This window comes from Epinephelus fuscoguttatus, linkage group LG13, assembly GCF_011397635.1.
Source record: "Epinephelus fuscoguttatus linkage group LG13, E.fuscoguttatus.final_Chr_v1".
In the NCBI taxonomy this organism is placed as follows: Eukaryota; Metazoa; Chordata; class Actinopteri; order Perciformes; family Serranidae; genus Epinephelus; species Epinephelus fuscoguttatus.
In genome coordinates, this window is record NC_064764.1 from 22628646 (window position 1) to 22648652 (window position 20007).

At 41.3% G+C, this 20007-nt stretch overlaps 1 protein-coding gene across 1 annotated transcript; it reads right to left on the reverse strand.

Moving 5' to 3' along the window:
• Window positions 1–431: 431 nt before the first annotated feature.
• On the reverse strand, window positions 432–13953 carry chn1 (chimerin 1). Its single transcript, XM_049594952.1, has 7 exons — window positions 13189–13953; window positions 11742–11826; window positions 8225–8398; window positions 6350–6427; window positions 5414–5551; window positions 4351–4456; window positions 432–1814 (listed from the first exon to the last, which is right to left on the reverse strand). The coding sequence occupies exons 1-7, from the start codon at window positions 13438–13440 to the stop codon at window positions 1643–1645; spliced, it is 1005 nt and encodes a 334-aa protein (XP_049450909.1). The 5' UTR covers window positions 13441–13953; the 3' UTR covers window positions 432–1642.
• Window positions 13954–20007: the final 6054 nt, after the last annotated feature.

The following is a 20007-nucleotide window of genomic DNA, read 5'->3' on the forward strand; positions in this document are numbered from 1 at the left end:
GAAGCTTAACCCTCCTACGACTGTTCGATGGTTGCAAAAAGGTGAACAAGCTTACATGACGGAGTGCGTGACAGCTCAGCTAAAATTCACCATTTTCAAAAGGACATGGGCACCAGTTATTGTTTACCTTGGTTGGAAAACCTTTTTATTATTATCATTATTAGCAGTATTTTGTGGACAGTACACATATCTATATATATATATATATATATAGATATGTGTAATATGTATGTATGGATGCATGTGAGTAATGTTTATGCATGTATATGGATGCATGTGTATATGTATGGATGGATGCGTATAATTATGTCCATGGAGGGTATACACTTGGGTAGCTGTGTGTCTTCTCATGCTGTATGATGAATCTTCATCCACTTATGCATTTATGTTAAGTAAAACCCACTCTTTAGACATTTTTGTTCTGCATTGTTTATTGCCTATTCATTGCTGTTATGGGCAATATTGCCAGGTGGCCAGAAACACAACTCCAATACAAATGAATAATATTGCACGATATCTGCTAAATACAAGTTTGTAGCCATGGACTCAACATTGGTGGGGACCAAGCCTGCCAGGACGTCTGGGGTCCCCCCACCCCAAGAAAAAAAATAAAAAATTCGAAAACTCACATTCGATTATATTATCTTATTTATCAAAGCAAGTTAAGCTATACAGTATACTATATGGATATGCAATAGATTATTATTTCAGACAGCAGTGCATGGTTGCCAATCGTAGCGCAGTAAATTTTATATATTTTTCTTTATCAATACATCGGTTGAGCATATTGAGCACATTTGAATATTACTACCTTAACTGAATCAATAAATAAGTAGCTGTTTGCTAACATGTTTGCCATGTCAACTTATAAGTCTGTACAGCTTGTTTCTGCTGCGCCCAGTTGACAATAAAAAAATAGTTTAAATGCAGCTTTAACGCACAGTTTGAGCTTTATTATGGTAAATCAGACGACTCATTAAGCACTTAATTTCTCAGAGTAAGGTTTAATAAATTAAAGTGATCATGCACAAGGTGTGTACAAAAACATTACAATAAAAAATTAAATTCACAAATAATGCTGTTTATAACAGTAAAAATGTTAAGGTCAGGCAAACACACCAGTGTGTACACATTAAGAGGAAAGGCTCATTCAACTACATCAGGTTACATAAAAACAGTTGAGGAGATAAAAAAATACAGCATCATAAAAATTACCCAGAAACATCAGTAGCTTATTTTTACATCCAGCTATACAATGTTGAACAGAAAGAAACTGTGCAGCAGGCAGCTGGGAATGTGGACTATCGAACTACTACAGAGCAGACAAAAGCAAAATCACAGCACTACACGATGTGAACACATGCTGGGTTACGACTACAAAGCAACAAAGACCTCGCACCATGCATGCTGGCCTGTCAGCTTCTGAAAATCCCCCGACAAAAATGGGGAGATGTAGAGTACGTACAAGTGTAAAGTTCATCGTCCACACCCGATACAGGAGAGGACAGATGTTAGGTCAGCACTAGTCCATACGCAGGGCATTTAAAAAAAAATGTATCAATCAGTGTAATACAAACTGTCATTCAAGTCTTTACACAAAAGAATGATTAGATAGCTGTTCTATAAAAGTCCTGATCTGTGTTTAGAAGAGCGCGTCTTCATGTTTAATGAGCATCTCCACCACTTGTCTCTGGTAGCGGATGTCGTTGAGTGCTGTCATGGCGTCCGCGTCTGGCACACGCATGAGGGTGGGTCCAAAGACGATGGCGAGGTTCTCTGCATTCATTAGGTTGAACTTCTCATTCTGTGTCACCCTGCAAATATAGATTAAAAGGAAAAAAAGTTAGTTGAAAAGTTAGACAGATAGATAGATTCTGGAAATAAACTGAGTTTTAGGGACTGTATGAAAATTACTTTCGTGGGGAGGAGGACTGCACATTATATTACTTAAAACAAAACCAAAAAAAAAAAAACCCAAGGCCCTCCCGTGTGTTACCTGATACCAACATTTTTTGGGAGGGGACTTTCCTCTTTTTGCAACACCAACTCCACAATTTCTCAAAATGATGTAACAATATTGATTGATGCACTAAATTTAGCAACCCAGTCTCACTCCGAAATCACTTGTGGCGTCAGACACTGACGAGATAAGCCATCCTTTAATGTTGGCATAGTCTCTATACACAGACTCTACATTCAGTGAATGTAGAGTCTATTGAAAAGTTAGACACACACTGGTGTGCAAAACCCCGGAGATCTTGCCTCCGGAAGAAGAGCGGAAGAGCCCTGGTTTCCGGTTGTAGGCTGTTTGTAGTCCGCGTGATATTGACCAATCACGTTTGAGCTGGCTGCAGTTGTTGCCAGGTTAAACGGTCCGTGCGGTGAACTAACGAGGTGGAATATAATTGGCGTCACTGCAAACTCTGAATCCATCACAATGGTTCAGCATATTTACTTATATATAAACGGAAGTTGGAAATGGAAATTCGCCTCCTCTGGCCAAATCAAACCGGAATGCCAAAAAATTGGGGGTCTGCCCCCAGAGGCTGTATCGCCGCCTACTGGAAGTCACACGCCAAATACAGCCGATGGGTTTCGAGAATGATGTTGGCATGATATGCATGTGGTTGCTGTTATATAACGGCGCTCAATTGCATCAGGGGGAAATGCCGCGAGACAAGAATGAAAGTTAAGGTGGCAAAAGTCCAAGTTGGGTGGATGTGAGGGGTGGTGAATGGGTCCAACAAACATCAACTTTCAGAGCAGTGTTTGCATCCCCTAAGATTCTAAAGTAAACCCTGTTTTTTTTTCCTAAACCCAACCATGTGCGTTAGTTGTTGGAAGAAAAAAACGTCAATTCACGTTGATGTACTGATGTAGTGTGTTTATTTTGAAAGAGACTGTATGTAAACGTTACATTTCCTGTGAAAATGAAAGTGTATTTTGAAAGAAGACAATGCATGTAACAGGCAGAACTTGACACGGCATCCCAAAAAGTTAACAACCAACGCAGGGTACTTTTCATGTTATATCTGGATGTGGAAAGTCTATGACTAAACACTGATATGTGATGAGGTCGGACAGAGAATGTGTTAAATTTAGCCATCAATAACAAAAAAATGCACAAAGATTTTAAGATAGTGTACTCCGATTGAACCATAATACACTACTCATAGAAACAGACTGAGAGTAGAACGAACATCGAGGTGTTTGTCATGGTCATTTGACTGGTACCAAAAAAAGAAGGCAATTTTTGTTAGTCGTTATGGTGACAACACACATCAGTAGGGCCGTACAGTGTGTCACCCTCACTAGTTTGAAAACTCTGGGGTTTTTTTTCATATTCTTACACCTATTTTCCTCTACAGACAAAGAAAAAAAAACAACGATGCCCCAATCCAAGTTTCTCTCTTTAACTGAGACTAATTTTAGCTTAATTGCCATATTAACTTGTCCTAAAACACTTGACTCAAGCTCGACATCTTGTTAATCACTGCACTGTTCTAACAATCACCAACTCTGGTTTGGTAAAAATAAACCCTTAACCCTTGGCTCTACATGCTGTGTATCCCCATGATGATCCCCTTTCTCCTCTCAGCTGCAGGCTGAGCAGCGGCTTTAAGGCTCTTCAAAAGCAGCCACAGAACTTCATGTTTTTAACAAACATGCACTGAAGGCCAATGAGACTGGGAAATCACAGTTATGGGGATATTTTTAATGTCACAGTTTGCTTATTTGAACTCCACTGCTTGTTTGGTTGTTTCTGAACACCTCATCTCGGTGAGTTTGCGACTTGCCCAACACATTCTTACTTCCACCTTGTCACATATTGATGTTTGGTCATGGACTTTCTACGTCCAGATACAACCTGAAAGGTACCCTGGGTGCGCTGGTTGTTGACATTCTGGGATGCCGTGTCAAGTTCTGCCTGCTACACGCATTGTCTTCTTTCAAGATACACTTCCGTTTTCACAGGAAATTTAACATTCACATTCAGACTCTTTCAAAATAAAAGTACTATGTGGGTGCTATGCAGATGGTTAGGTTTAGGAAAAAATAACAAGGTATGGCATTGTAATCATACAGGATGCGAACACCGCTCTCCCGGGTGAAAGTTGGACTTTCACTGCCTTTTGACTCTTGTTCTTGTCCCACCCCATATCATGCCGACGTTAAAGGACTGCTTTTTTCGTCAGTGTCTGACACCGCAAGTCACTGCCCAAGCACTGGATTTTGACGAGTTTGGAGTGAGACTAGGTTGACTTGCATCAGGTTGGTTTGTTTATTCAGAAGTTAGCCTGCTACACACACAGTCCCTAACCTCCTGCAGAGTTTCACTGCATTACTCACCTTTTTAAATGTGCCATGAGGTACTTCAAAGTTTCATTGTGTGATGGCGGCAGCAAAGCAAGAGCCTCTCGGAAAGCTTCCAGCTTCTTCTCTGGGTCTGTGAGCTCTGAGCAGAAACAGAAGGGAGCAAAGGGTTAAAAGTGCCAGAATACACTCTCTGACCTCAGAGGAGCAGGAATTGATGTAATTGTTTCCGGTGGGGCAATAAAAGCCATTAGCTTCTGAGAGGAAGGCTGAGGCTGCTTGAGATGGCTAAAAAACATTGTGAATGTGCTCTTGACTTGTGTTTTGCAAATTAGCGCCACAGTTAGAGCTGAATACTCATTCAGTACTTGGGGTCGGTGTTTAGAGAGCCGCTGGCTGATTCTGAGAAGTCAGCTGAACAAGCTGCATTTTCACAGCTGTCTTTGAGCTGCAACTGAGGAAAATTCTGAATGAATGTTTCCCTTTATTCCCAGTAACAGCCATAAAATCTGTGCAAGCGAAGTATCAAACAACATCAAAGGAGTGTGGTCGAGCTGGCAGTGGCCACATATAGTCAAATAACAGGCAGCAAAGTTCAGTGGAACACAGCAGTCCTGCAAACTACAGCCTCGAGAATGAATCAAAGCATTTTCTGCAATAAAACATGTTTGAGGATTAATGGCTGTAATGTGACTCACTGTGTGACCACATGAAACAACATGAAGTTTAATCGGGACTGTTTGGCATCCTTAAAGGTATACCATGCCGGGTTGTTGGTTACTCTTTCTGAACACACTTGCTAGAGAAAGTGAGAGTAAAAGCCAACCCCAGATTCACTCTCATTTGGCGTTTCACCTCATTATATTTCCGTTTTTCTGCACTGTGTCTCTTGGATGCCTGCTGCTTACAGTCTGGCACCTGGTTGCCAGAATCTCTACAGATAAATACACCACACTCACTTCTAATGGGTCATAAGTGATGATGAGAGGGATTACTTTTGTATGAGACTATATATTGAAAATCCTGCATAGAATATCTTTAAGTGCAGCAACAACACAATAAAACAGGCTGTCTCTAAATAATCTGTCTTGTGACTTACTTGCAGCCTCGATGAACCTGGGGTAAGCGTCATAAGAGATGATGGGAACAGGCAAATCCCTGAGGTAAAGTTTCAGTGCACCGGTGATGATATTGATGTCTTCATAGGCGTTCACTGAGATGTCTGTCTTGTCGCCATCTGTGAAGATGTTACATTACATTATATTATATTCATTTAGATGATGATTTTGCATTCAGCCAAGTAGATACAACCCCAAAAGTGCAAGAATCACATCAGCTTCATCAAATATGCTACTTCTAGTGCTAGATTTGGATGTGTAATGAAATAAGGGAGATGAGAAGAAGAGAGTTTCGACACTGTGAAAGTGGTTGACGTCAACACTTTCACATCACCGTGTGAATCGAGGAATAAAGAGATTATGTTACTGTGGGTAAGAAAAAAGTAGCTGCTATCATCCGCCTGGCCTGTTTTATTCTGACTTCCCCTCAGTTATGCATGCTTTCCAGAGCAGGCCATGGCCTACTTGTGCTGGCAGACTGAACATCACAGCGCTGTGAGCTGGAATGACACTCTGTCATGGATGATCTCCCACATGCGGATCTGGCGAAGAGTTTAGCCCACTGCTGCAGGGTTTTTCTTACAGTTAAAATTCACACTGCACTGGGCCAAGACAGGCTCATTCCCACTAAGTCTACTACTGAATCCCAACACAGCGGAAGAGTTTTTTTTTCTCCAGCTATGTTTAAGGCAGTGAGAGTACATCCGTGGTTTGTATCCCCTGAGGTCCCCCCCCTTCTGTCCACACTGTGAAACCCTGCGTGAGAGGGACATGTCAGGATGGGATCTGCACTCCCAGATGGGCATTAATCCTCCACAAATGTGTCACTTTCGCATTAATCTGAAATGTTCTATGTGTGTCCTGTGTAAACATATAACAGCACATGATGCCAATCGTCATGTCAAAGGAAGATGTACCTTTATCAAACGCCATCTTGACTTCCTCCAACGAATCACTGAATCCAGATATTCTGTACAGGCCTTCAGACTTCAGTCCTTGAGGAACAAACAGTAAAAACGTAAAAAAACAACCTTTCAGACGTCGTCATGGCTGTCGTGAGTAATGTAGAAAAATTCACCAGCATAAATCGCCTCGGGTGATTTAGGGAAATGCCATTAAACACCCTTAAATATGCATAAGAAATTAAGGATAAAATGTCCACAATGTCACACAAAGGAACAACATGGGCAGATGCAAATAGTTTTCCACATCAGCGGGCAAAATAATAAAGACATAAATCAAACTTAGCTACAGACATGTATTAGAGGGCAGACAATGAGGGAGCAATGAGTTTCCTACATAGTTGAATGATTTAACTGAAAAGCAATCAAATAAGGCAGCAGGAAACAGAGTAATGTATTCCTCATTACACGTTCACAATTACCAGCCCACTCATCACTCCTTTCAGTCATCATCCCCCCCCCCCCCCAAAAAAAACCCCATTAACTCAGTTAGTAATGTAAGCAGACTTTTAACACCCCAAACTGAGTAGTATGTAATGTAGATTCCTGGAACGCTTTGATGAATACAGTGAACAGGAGGGGGTGTCTTCACAATAACTTCAGAGTTCCTGACCTGACTGGACATGAGCTTGATTGGTGGTCCTACAATAATTAATAAATGTCTCTATGTAAGCAACGAAAGGTAGAAGAGATTTGGATCTTAATGGAAATGGAATATCTATTTATGAAATTTAATCACTACTGAATACTTGATATTGAAATATAGGTCTCACTTTATTTATGTAATTGAAATAGGTACTTGAAAAACCATTGAGCTGAATGTGGACATTTCCAGAGGATCATTTAATTAGATTCCCAAACTTCATATTAATCATTATTCTTTACATTTCATAGACTGAATTTTTGAGTATCCAATATCCAAGCCGCTCAGATTCAATTGCCCACTTCTTAAAAATTACCGAGGCACAATACATATTTTTTGCTGATATCTGATATGTCTGTATTCTCCAACATCTTTGGTTGATTGCCAATACTGATATAAGGACAATCAAGTCTCCATTGCAGTGGGATAATCATAGCCTATTATTATACTCTTATCATGATTGCCCACTGGCAGATGCAGACATAAAATGCAATGCTTTTCAAAATGTACACATGCATTGGGCAAAATTAGAAAACGAGTGAAACTTAGGTTACGTGTAAACTATGCTAGATTTATTTTTATACAGAATTTTTTTTTAAAAAATTGCAAATTTCTTCTTACAAGCTAAGATGATGCTCTCCCTGAGACAATCCTGGCAACAACCAGGGCAAATTTGAAATGTATATAATTAAAGTTTCATCTTATGGGCCTGTGATGTCAGCAGAAATGTCCATTTTGGGCCGATATTTCATTTTAAAGCCCTTTCTTCTGATACCTGACGTATCAATATCATCTCACCGTATCAAAAGTGTAAAATTTAAATCTCTTATATTGAATTGGTTAAATTCCGACACCCAATTCAAGATGAAAAAATTTAAATTTCAGACCACAATTGACAATCATTTGAATATTAAATATTCAGTAGTGACAAAATTTTACAATAAGGTATTCGGTTGCTTTTAAATTTTTAATTAATATGGCGTTTCTTTGTTTGTTTGTAGCATGTCAGCTATAATCTTTCAATGGAAAGCCTCCACTTAGTTACAGCAAATCAGAGTTTACTTTCGCAGCTTTTAGGGTTTAAAATTAATCTGATGAATATTCAACCTAAACTGCATTTATAACATTTACATCTTGAGCTATACATATGAAACACACATAGATAAACACACACACACGGAGCTGACCTCTTGACTCGATCTCCCGTATGCACATGTCCACCACCATGGGTCGCGCTGTGTTATAAGCTTGCACCAAGGTCGTGAGGTCACAGCTGAAGACTTTACGGATGTGTCTCAGGTCTGGCTTGCAGTCGTTGGGGACCAGAGATGAACACTGTTTGTGGACATTCAAACCACAGTCTACAGACAGAGAGACACAGGTTTAGTTCATAAATATCTGCAGCTTTAAAACAGTGAAAATGGAGCAATGGCGCAATGTAGAGTTCTTATTTACTATAAAACCCGAACACAGAGTCAGCTGAATGACTCCTTGTAGGTCAGCCATTTTCTCTCTAAACTGAGGACCATTATGCAAATTCACATTCAACATCAGGTTCATTTGGATTTGGTTGGCTGGTTTTATGTGTGTTTTGGCTGGCAGAAGAGTGCTAATTCCCTTGCTCTGTGTTTGCCCCTCTAAATGTCACAAGACCACTGGAGAGCTTCTCTCCCTGCACCACACATGGCATTGGAGTCACCTTCAGCACTGGATAGATCTGGAGTCACCTCTAAAAGGCCCATTTGTTTATTAAAAACAGTAAAATAAAGCAATGATTAGCCACGAGACAGGACATTAATCTATGAAATATTTGTGTATCTTTTTTCAATTTGTATGAGAGCATTTAATAGTCATTGGAACAACAGGGAGACATATTTGATAATTATTAGATGTGAGGAAATTCTCTTTTTGATGCCTTTTTTTCCTTCCTGTATGATATTTTCAGACGCAGAATGCACCACACTGGGTGTTCAAATGGCATATTAGTCATGATGTCAGTTTAAGTATCCCACATTGCGTTTTGTCTTCAGTCACAGCGGATGGGGCCTGAGGCACAGCTGTTTCAGGGCAGGATTCACCTTGTCGGGAACAGAGGAGCCCGTGGAGAGCAGATGCAGAGAGAGAGAGAGACTGCAGCTCGGCTTTGTAACAGAGATGCATGGAGGGAATTAGAGGAACACTGAAAACGCTGTGGCCCGGAGGAGGGATAGTAGTCAGCGCTGCTGCTGTGTGCTCTATTCTTTTCCAAATCCGAGCTCACACACAATGGCTGTGGAAGCAGCAATTGAGGCGCTGCGGGCTACACTAGACCTAGTTTCCCAGACTAAAATGGGGCAGCTCTTCAAGCTCTTTAGATCTTTTGAACCGTCTCCAAGTTCTGAATTGTTGTTTTTGACAAATAATGTCTGTCTGTTTTTGATTCCGAAACACACAAAAAAAACATTTTTATCCCTCAGAAGAATCACTACTTTTCAATTTTAAATATAAAACCTACCTCTAAGAGCCGAGTATCTATGCTTCTATAGGACCTCAGACAATATTGAGATTAATATGGGTCCCTGGAGAAATTCACGCAGCCTGAATTTATATGCATTGATGCAGAAATGTAATTACTTTAAGAGATGATTCTCTTAAGGATATGAGACAGGCAGTATAATAGAGGACGGCCTGTCATCAGACACAAGTCTGCTGAGCTCCTGTTGTCCATGTGAGCACACTGACGGCCCTGCTGGGTCCCAGGTGGGGCGGGTGAGGGTGAGAAAGGGGCCCCAGGGACACTGGGAGCCAGGAGACGGAGGATGCTGCTTTACTGCACCGTCAGCTCTGTCTCGGTTGCTATGGCGAGGAGGCTGCAGCTCAGTTTTGGCTAAAGGGCTCTGAGATGTGGTTTAACGGTGGCTGGTTGCTAATTTCTAATCAGCACATTATCACCAGCAGTAACCAGTTAAAACCAGTCCCTCTCTGACTGGAACTGAGAACAAAACGCTCCACTTGTAGTTGTTAGATTTTTTTTTTTTTTTTTTTTTTTACCAAGTATTTAAGTTAAATAGGGGTTGAGCCGCTTGACCTAGCTCTTTGGTTGAAGCCGCTGAATTTTAATGTGTGTGGAAACAGAGCTCCTTCCCCACGCTCCGAGCTCTGCTCCTCATTAAAGAGACATGCCAGCTTTGTTTTCCTTCATGGGCATGATGGGATGAGGCTGGGGGGCGTACTCTGATGAGGAAATGTGGCACAACAAGCACAAGCAGAGGCTGGCTCCCTGGCACGCGGCCAAAAACAGTTCACACATACAAAAAGAAAAGGGGGTGGGAGAACATTTTTTTTTGGTATGCAAATTTGAGCATCATGTGAGACTTCGCTGCCCTAGATTCTGGTAGCTGTGGTCGAGACTGAAGGAATGGCAACAGAAGAGTTTATAAAGATTGGCTCCAAACATATGTGCCTTTTTTCTGTTTTTTTTTTTTTTTTTTTTTTTTGGATTGTTGTCAACGTTCAAAATCAAGACATTAATAATTCACGCCAGCACTCCCACAGATTTGTGTGACATACTTTGTTTCATCAATAAAACATCAAAGGCACACTTCAGACTATATTATAGAGCTATTCTGGGATGTGAAGCGGATTCCAACAACAGCTACAGTGCAACAAAAATCGCAGTTGAGTATTTGACAAGCAAACGGGCATAACAGGAGCATTTACCTCACAGTAACAATGTGTGTATGTTCCATCCATCACTCACACTAAAAAATTAAAAGACTGTTTTATGAAGGACTCAAAATAATTACAGATTGAACACAGTGCCAGACATAGTACATTAGGCGCCATCGGCAAGCCCCCCTCCTCCATTGTATTTTTATTATTAATATATTTTATATTTTTGTATTTATTATGAACAAGAGAAAGAGCTAATGAGGTGTCAATGCAAAAACGACTTTGCTAACAAACAATAATGTAGGGAAAAAAAGCAATATGGAAAGAGCAAAATTGCAAAATCAAAAACTGGGGGAGACAATTTTAGTGCTAGATTGCACCCTAGGTGGTCACCTTCATCAACTAAAGGAAGGTCCACCCCTAACTGAACGTGAATATGTTTATGCTCATACTGTGCAGCACAAAATGACGAAATGCATTTAGACAATAACAAAGCTCCGAGCTTTGTCTGCCGCTGTTGTGATCCTACTGTTGCGTGTTTACTGGAATGTAATTCAGCAACTGTTTATCCATCAAAACCATAGAAGTGGAAACACAGATAGCCTTTGTTATTTTGATAATGTCAACAAGACGTGAAGAACAACCCACGCCCTGAGCTTAAAAAAAATGTAGTCATTATTTCTAATAAGAGTAAAGAGCGACTTTTAGATTTTATATATAGTAATCTGTCAGCTCTGACTGGCAGAGCTTGTTTGAACTGATTACTCCATTCACAAACCCAGTGAAGGAAAAAAATAGGTCAAAATGAGGTTTTAACACAGTGTAAAGTACATGTTACATCACAGCTATAGAGTGCACTCGTTTCACTCTATTATACAACCCCTAATCCATAAACTACTGTTGGGATTTTCGATTAGAACTCACTAATCCAGCTCCAGATGCACTAAAAACCAAGTAACCCATATACAGTTATGCCCACTCTGTACGTCATGAATGTACCATTTAAGCAGTTTATATAAGTCAGTGTTGATGTATCTTGAGAACAAGATGTACCTGCACATTTGACCCCCTGAGCCATCAGTCCCCACATGAAGCTGGCGCAGTGTTCGCACCAGTGCGGCCCTCGGAAGGTATGGACCTACAACAGAGAGGAGGACAGTGACAGGTATTAGTGATGAAGTGCAATGAGGAGACAGCGGGGGAGTCGCAGCCCCCACAGGCACCAGATCTCCTTCTCTAGCTGGCCCAGGAGACCTGTAGGTGCTGCCACCATAAATGAGGCAGAGGAGGAGGACTGTTGTTCAAACAGAGCGTCAGACTGACAATAGAGAGGTGAGCTGTGACTCAGAGCAGGGGGAGGCTTTGCCATCACGGCGCAGTAGGATTTGACACTTCACCAGAGTAAGGGTGCAAGTTGTCAGGGAAACTTGCTATGGAAACCGTGGGAGGCCACCTTGCGGGTGTACGGAGTGGGAGCCCACCAGGTGACAACAACACAGCCAATCAGAGAGGCCTCTGGGAGCTGCAACTCTCTCTGTTTTCCTAAGTCAGCAGCAGACACAGCAGACAAACAAGAACTGCAAGTTTCTGGTTAAAAACAATGTGCAGCTTCATCATTTTGTTTAGTCATCCAAGAAGTTTTCAGACAGTCAGCCATCATTGACTGTTATCCCAATCACTCAGAGAGATGTCATCTGACATTTCTCTCATGTCTACAGAATCTTAGGATCACCATTTTGCATGTATCTACTCAATGTGTGCAGTTTTCAGTCTGCAACACAATGCACATTATGACTTTCTTTTCTGTTTACAAGCAAGACAAAGTTGTAAATGCAGGTGGTGAAAGCATTTACTTGGAGTAAGAGGCTGGGGTATGGAAATAGCTGTAAAACTGTAGTTTAATTTGATAAATGCTGCATTAAACTGTCAGAGGACGGCTTCATTTAGAGAGTTTGGAATCAAAAGTCTTCCTGTAGCACCCACATGTAAATTCACTCCAGTGAAACACCATCCTTTAGTTGTGGGAGCTTGAACACAGGGACTATGCACTCCCAAAACACTGAAATGCAGTATTCAGCGATCCTTGTGCACAAAGCAGCAGAAAGAGATCGGTAAGCATCAGCAGTTTGAAAGCCTTGAAGGTAATATTTCACCTGCAGCTCTCCATCCCATTAACCAGCCAAACTAGGAGAGTGAGCCAAATAGGGATACACTCCTCCACTGTTTCCCCTCTCCATCGGCCTAATCTCTCCATCTGGTGCTCAAACTAACAGCAGTGGTCCACAGACCACCCGACAGATTTTCTTTTGATAAAGGCTCACTGGACAGACCAAAACAACTCTGTTTTTCATCCCTTCTCTCCCACTCTGTAGCACTCCACCCCTCCTCCTCCTCTTCCCTGTCTCCCACTAGGGAAGCATGAGAAGCAGCCCCCTGGCCACACATGATGAAATTAAAGCAACGCTTTTTTGGAGATGCAACAGCTGACAAGAGTTCTCACCTTGAAGTTGTGGACTTTCTCTGATTTGGATGTCCGCTCACTCTCCTTCAGCGTGGCTCTGCGAACCAGTGAGGTGAGCTGTGAATAGGCGAATAGTTTAAGTGGCTGCCAGAAAGTGGCTGGAGGTTTCTGTGGCCCCATCCTCATCCCCAGAGCTGCCGCCAGAATATCCTCCTGATTGGCCTCCCGCTTGGCCTTTTGCACCAGGGACTTCTCTTCCTTGTGAACCTCGTAGGACTCTCTAGATGGCATTCTGGTGCTGCAGTCTCCCAAACCAGATGAAGGAACAAGCCCGGTGGAAAAGTCCCAAAAAAGGAGGGGAAAACTGTTTGATGCTCAGTGCAAGATATCAAATGATATTACTTGCATTGTCCCAATTGAATAGAGACATCACAGACAGCAAATTGCAAATTTGAATTATAAAAAAAAAAAGAGTCTGGAAATAATTTAAAAGAGTCCAATAGGGGGAACAGAACTCTGGTCCTTATTAAATCCTCTCACAGCAGTGACAGTAGATGAAGTGGAGCCTCTGTGATAGCAGTGCCAGGTTTTATACAAAAGAGGTGCAGCCCTGGGTGCTCATGTGGTTCTCTGGGAACGTGTATGCAGATGAGCTGAGTGGTTGCGCTAATCCTCTCCTCCCTGTGCAGAGCTGATATTCTCCCTGGAACAGAGACAGCACACTATTGTGTATGGATGCCGTCAGGGCGGGCAGAGCGAGGGGGAGGAGTACAGGGGCGGACCCTGTAGTAGTCACAGCAGATTAAATGGATCCCACCAGCCAATCGCAGCATGGACACACAGGCTTTATAGTAGCCACTACCCCGCCCCCAACACAACCATCCCCATCAGATATCCAAGCAGGGGACCCTGGGTAGGATGAAAATGAGAGTGGGATGATAATGAGCAATGAATGAGTCATGCATCAAGAGTGGGCTGCTGCTGCCGGCAGAACTTGCGACAGCAGTGGGCCGTTGGAGAGGAGCTATTTTCAAAATCATGTTGCCACAGAAACTGGTCATGACTGGGAGCACGACGACGACACAAAAGCAGCAAGCACGCAAGCAAAAATATGAGATCATTGATGGACGCAGGCTTTGATTCAAAGTGATGCCCCAGCTTTCAAACAAACACAAGAAATTTTATATTCAAAATTTGGAATTTGGGGTGAAATTTAAGAGAAAATCAAAACATAAACATAAAGTGATGAAGAATAAACACAAATATGAAGCAGCTCATGAAAAGAAAACAGTTTCTGTGAAAGCAGTGTTTCTAATTCATCCACACAGCCATGAAACAGCTTGGATCACATGCTGGTGCTCTGTTTGACAAGACTCCCCTGTTTTGTCTTTTTCATGTCTTTTAATATTCATATGCATCACATGAAGCACTGAATTGCCTTTGCTCCTGAAATATGCTGTACAAATAAACATGCCTTGCCTTACAAACAAACAAAGGCACTGTAAAATACATTTCAAACTGTTTAAAATATTACCCAGTTTAATAATTTGGATTGTAAATCAATATTCACTGTTACTAGCAACCTACCTCATCTTCCCTCATTATGATAAAATATACAATAAAGAATTTAACCACATATCTCTGGAAGCTGGGAGCCTTTTTCTTTATGTGCAGCCTTTGTGTGAATGTTCATTTCCTTGAGGTTTACACTGATCCAAGCGTTGTGTTGTGTGCATGCAAATGAAGCATCAAATATAGCATCATGATAGCGACGTGGGAGAAAGGATCCGCAACCCGCTCCCGTAATTCACACCACAAGTCAAATGTGATTATGCTCCTGTGTTTCAGAGTCTAATTCAGACTCAGCTTTTAAAGTGCAACGCTCTCACTTTTTTTTTTTCCAACAGAGGTCGGCTGGGGAGGAAGTGACTGTACAGACTCTCCTTCAGAAATCAATGAGGATTGTTATAGCTCTGGCTGCCCCCCCACCTCAGCAGAGAGGTATCAAAATGAGAGCATGAACAGTGGAGGGGAGCAGAAAAAGGAGGCTTTGAAGATCAGTGTACTTATGTAGAATGGCATCCCAAACTGTGGTGTCTGACTGGGTATGGATCACAACATGAAAGACATGACGCTCTCCCTCTCTCGTGCTCGGGGAAAAAGTCTCTGCTCGGGAGGGTACCTGAGAGTGGTATAGATAAAAGACAGTAAGAGCCTTTTATATGCACCCGTTCATCCTCTCAGACCCTGAGCACTTTGGAGGGTTTTGCAGCGTAATTGCGTTGCCTGCTGTTAAGTGCAGGGCCAGAGTCTGACTCCCAGGATGTGGTTTACTTTGAACGCAGCTCTAATTGACACCGATTGATTTGCTTGTTTCCTAAACATGTCCAGAGAGGGGACTCTTGAGGACGGATGTATACAGTACAGTATCTGTTACATCTCTGTGGTGTCCATCTGTGTCCAGTCTGGACATGTGAGCCTCTCTGAGTGTTTGGATCCAGCCACATTTCGGATTTTAACAACAAGTTAGTTCTGTGATTCAACACTTTAACCCAGAAACCAGTAAATGCTGAAAACATTCTTTGTTAAAACTTTATTTCTTCACTCCTTCCCACTCTCTTGTAAGCCCTAAGCTGTTGATGTGACTATTTTTGTGGGTTATAAGGTTGTTACATAAGGAAATGTTCCTCTAATGCACTGCTGACCCAGCACCGACATAAAGACCCATTAAGAGGACAGCGATAGTTGCTCTCATGTGAACTCTCAGAGACATGATTTCTATCTCTCACATAGCACTCTTTGTTTGAGATATAGATATAACACTTTGAATCTAAACAGATCATAATTTATAGCCAAAACAAATAACACATGGAGTGTCATTGATATACAACTCTTAAAGGGTTGGAATTAATCTAAAAGGCTGCTGATCCACCAGCCTCATCCTTGAATAAAGCTGCAAATCATGACGTTACATAATGTTATATAACCAGAAACAACAGCCTGATGACGAGAGTGAGAGCCAAGACGTCCAAGAACATAGAGGATTGATGTTAGAACGAGGGTGCCTGCACGCTGAAAGCTTTCCGGAGAGCTACATGCCATTAAACTTGTGAAATGAGGACAGCAAATTTGAATCTTGTCAAGCATTGTAGCTCTAAACACTGTGGCAGGGAAGGTTTAAACATTACGTAGCCATTTAAAATGGAGCAAATACAACATTCATTACACAGTTGCTCATGTTGGACTGTGAGGGAAGAGTACAGTGTGAATAAGAGACACAAAAAGGGTAAATATTTCCAGCCACCACCACCAGGAAATACCACATATGCATAAGATGCGGCTCAATTGGTTTTTCTTTTTATTTCTGCTGGGCTTGCAAGAAACCTGGAACAAATTACACCATATTTTACCGGGACAAATAGATTACCTGGATGTGGCTGGAACGGTCTGTGGCTTGACAGTGATGTATGGGAGGCTGCTATCATGGTTTGCTATTCACACAGCAAGGTCAGAACATGCGTGGGACACACTCTTTACAATGCACAGGCACAATATAGTGTGAGGTTATAGTCGCAGCTGCATTTTAAACTGCGGATTTATCCCAGTGTGTGATTTTACTCTTGAGGAATCAAAACCTGTGTAGATATATTGTGATGATTTAGTTTGTGCCACTCGTGTGTTTCAAAAAGATCAATTTAGATCTTTAGGAATTCTTGAATGAGTCCTTATGGATGCATGCATTTGGCTGGCTTTTACACATCAGGGGTGCGACAAATAAACAACACAAAAATGTGAAATACTCACCTGCAAATATTCCACATCAAAACTATTTACACCTCTTCTTAACATACAGTGAGCAAGCAAACCCTGGCAGATGGACTGGAAAACATTATCTAGATATGCTACAAGCAGCAAGCAACACAAGCAAGGGATGAGATTTCTTTTTGACACCGGTGTGATTTCTCCCTCTGCAAATGAGCATATTCATTCAGAACTAACATAATTTTCTTAAGTTGCAATCATTTCCTCAGCTCGAATTATTGATTTTTGTGATTTGTATACAACCTCGTAAATGATTCTTTCTTCCAACACATTCTCACTCCGACTTGTCACATAGCGATGTTTGGTCATGGACTTTCCACGTCCACATACAAGGTACCGTGGGTGCATTGGTTGTTGACATTCTGAGACGCTGTGTCAAGTTCAGCCTGTTGCATGCATTGTCTTCTTTCAAAATACACATTTCCATGGAAATTTAACATTCACATAATCTCTTTCAAAATAAACACACACTTCGTCAGTACAACAATATGAATTGACGTTTTTTTCCTCTAACAACAAAAGCACGTCGTTGGGTTTTGTAAAAAAGAACAGGGTTTGGTTTAGAATCTTTGGGGACGCAAGCACTGCTCTCCTGGGTGAAAGTCCCGCCTGCCACTGTTCTTGTCCCGCTGCATTTCCCCCTGACGCAGGCGGTTGCCATTAAACTATAATGGTGATCGGCCGCGCATCATGCTGATGTTAAAGGACGGCTTTTTTTTGTCAGTGTCTGACGCTGCAAGTCACTGCCCAAGCACCGGATTTCAGTGACTTTGGAGTGAGACCGGGTTGTCTCTTCATGCATGTTGACAGCTGAATAGAGAGAAATTGGAAACGGAAACCCAATGAAGACAGGTAGGAAGTGGAGCAAGTGCACTAACCTTTGCAAAAACAAGAGACACATTGCTTCGCCTGATTGCTGACCTGCATGGAGCAAGTTAGGACATCCTCATTGGAAAATACTAAAACAATCTGATGTTCGCATTGCATTCAGTTTGGATGAGTTGTAATAGCTCTGATGTTGTGACGTGGCGTATGTTCTGCACAATATGGTTGGTTGTTGTCTTTATTCGTGGGACAAAAGCTCACAAAAACTAATCCATCATTTTTTACCACGTAATATTTGTGGTCTGTGTGAAAGTACTCGTGACAAAAACACCAGTTCGAAAAAACATATTGTTGTGAATTAACTGCACAAAGAAAATGTCCCCAGTGTGTCAAGGCTTTTTTTTTTTTTTTTTTTTTTAAATTCTTTATCTGTTCTTTCACTGTTTATTTTGATGCACCAAAATACTGAAGCTAATTTCTTGCATGTGAAAACCTACCTGATTCTGATTTTGATTGTGATTCTGCACAGTAACAGTGTGTCCAAATGTTTCACAGTACTGAACACAACAGTGACTTGGTAAAGCAAATCAACACAATCACAATACTGTTGTCATGCTTCACAGCCTTGACAGAAAGCATTTAATATGTGTACTCTCTGTTTAAACTTGTGTGCTTTTCTACTGGTTGAAAAAAAATAAAGTTAGATTGAGACACAGTAGGCCTATGAACAGTACTCTTAAATACTGGTATCACTTTATATACAATACTTCTATTGTATATCAGTGGAGGTCCCACAATCAAAACTAACCACAGGCAGCCATGTACAAATGCTGCCATTAATCCTGTCTTGAGAAACAATTTGGTTACCACAAAGCCATCTACTTTGGGAATCACCTACCTTTATAAAGAACGACTGTATTATATGGAATGACAAATGGTTGTGAGGAATAATTAAAAGGCTTGAGTGGTCTTTTATCTCTGTGTGGCTCTGCAGAGAGTGGTTCCCTCCAACAACAGTCTGAATACCAGTGCTTAGAGCATGATGAATGGCTCATTGTGCATGGGCTATTTTGGCAACAGGGTGATGATAGCAGGATGAGATGATTTAGTTAAAGCCTGAAATATTTTGTTTAGTTCGGGTGTTTTAACGGAAAAGCAAAGGAATGCTAAATCTGTGGAGTATAAAGGGATCGGGTTCATTTACTTTTCCAGCAGCAAATCTTTTCATGGATATTCTTAAAGGAATAGTTCAACATTTTGGGGAATTCTGTTTCTTTCCTAGAGTGAATATATCAATCTCATGTCTCTGTGTGCTACGCTGTGTTCTTGGGTTGTACTTTTACATCTGAGTACTTCCTCTATTGCTGCCTGGCACCAGCTCATTACTTAAAGGGACAGCTCACTCAAAATCAAAAACACATATTCTTCCTCTTACCTGTAGTGCTATTTATCAATCTAGACTGATTTGGTGTGAGTTGCCAAGTGTTAAAGATATTGGCCGTAGAGATGTCTGCCTTCTCTCGAATATAATGGAACTAGATGGAACTCAGCTTGTGGTGCTCAAAGCGCCAAAAACTCTCTTAAAAAACTCAATAGCAGTGTCTCTTTCCAGAAATAATGACCTGGTTACTCAAGATAATCCACAGACCTTGTTGTGAACAATTTCAAGTAGGAACTATTTTCTCTCTACCAAACTACACCCCCAACAGTATCAACGTGCAGAAGGAAGAGTGCATCTACTGCTAGCTCACCTAGCACCACTGAGCTAGCTAATGTTACAGCTCAGCTGAGGAGGACTCTATTAATGATTACATCTTGCGCTATCATGAGCACGAGCCACTCGTCAATGAGTAGGTACATGCTTCAACAACATCTGTGGATTACTTTGAGTAATCGCATCATGATGTCTGAAAAGAGACATTGCTGTTGAGTTTTTCAGATGTATTTCTTCAGCACTTTGAGCACCACAAGCCGATTGCCATCCAGTTCTATTATACTCAGGGAGTCAGACATCTCTATGGCCAATATCTCCAACACTCAGCAACTCGCACCAAAACAATCTTGACTCATAAATAGCAAAGAGGAAAAATATATATTTTTGATTTTGGGGTGAACTGTCCCTTTAAGACACAGACGTGAAATTGGTATCAATATGCTAGTCTCGCTCTCAGAAGCAAAGTAAAAAAGAGCATTTCTCAAAATGTTGAACTG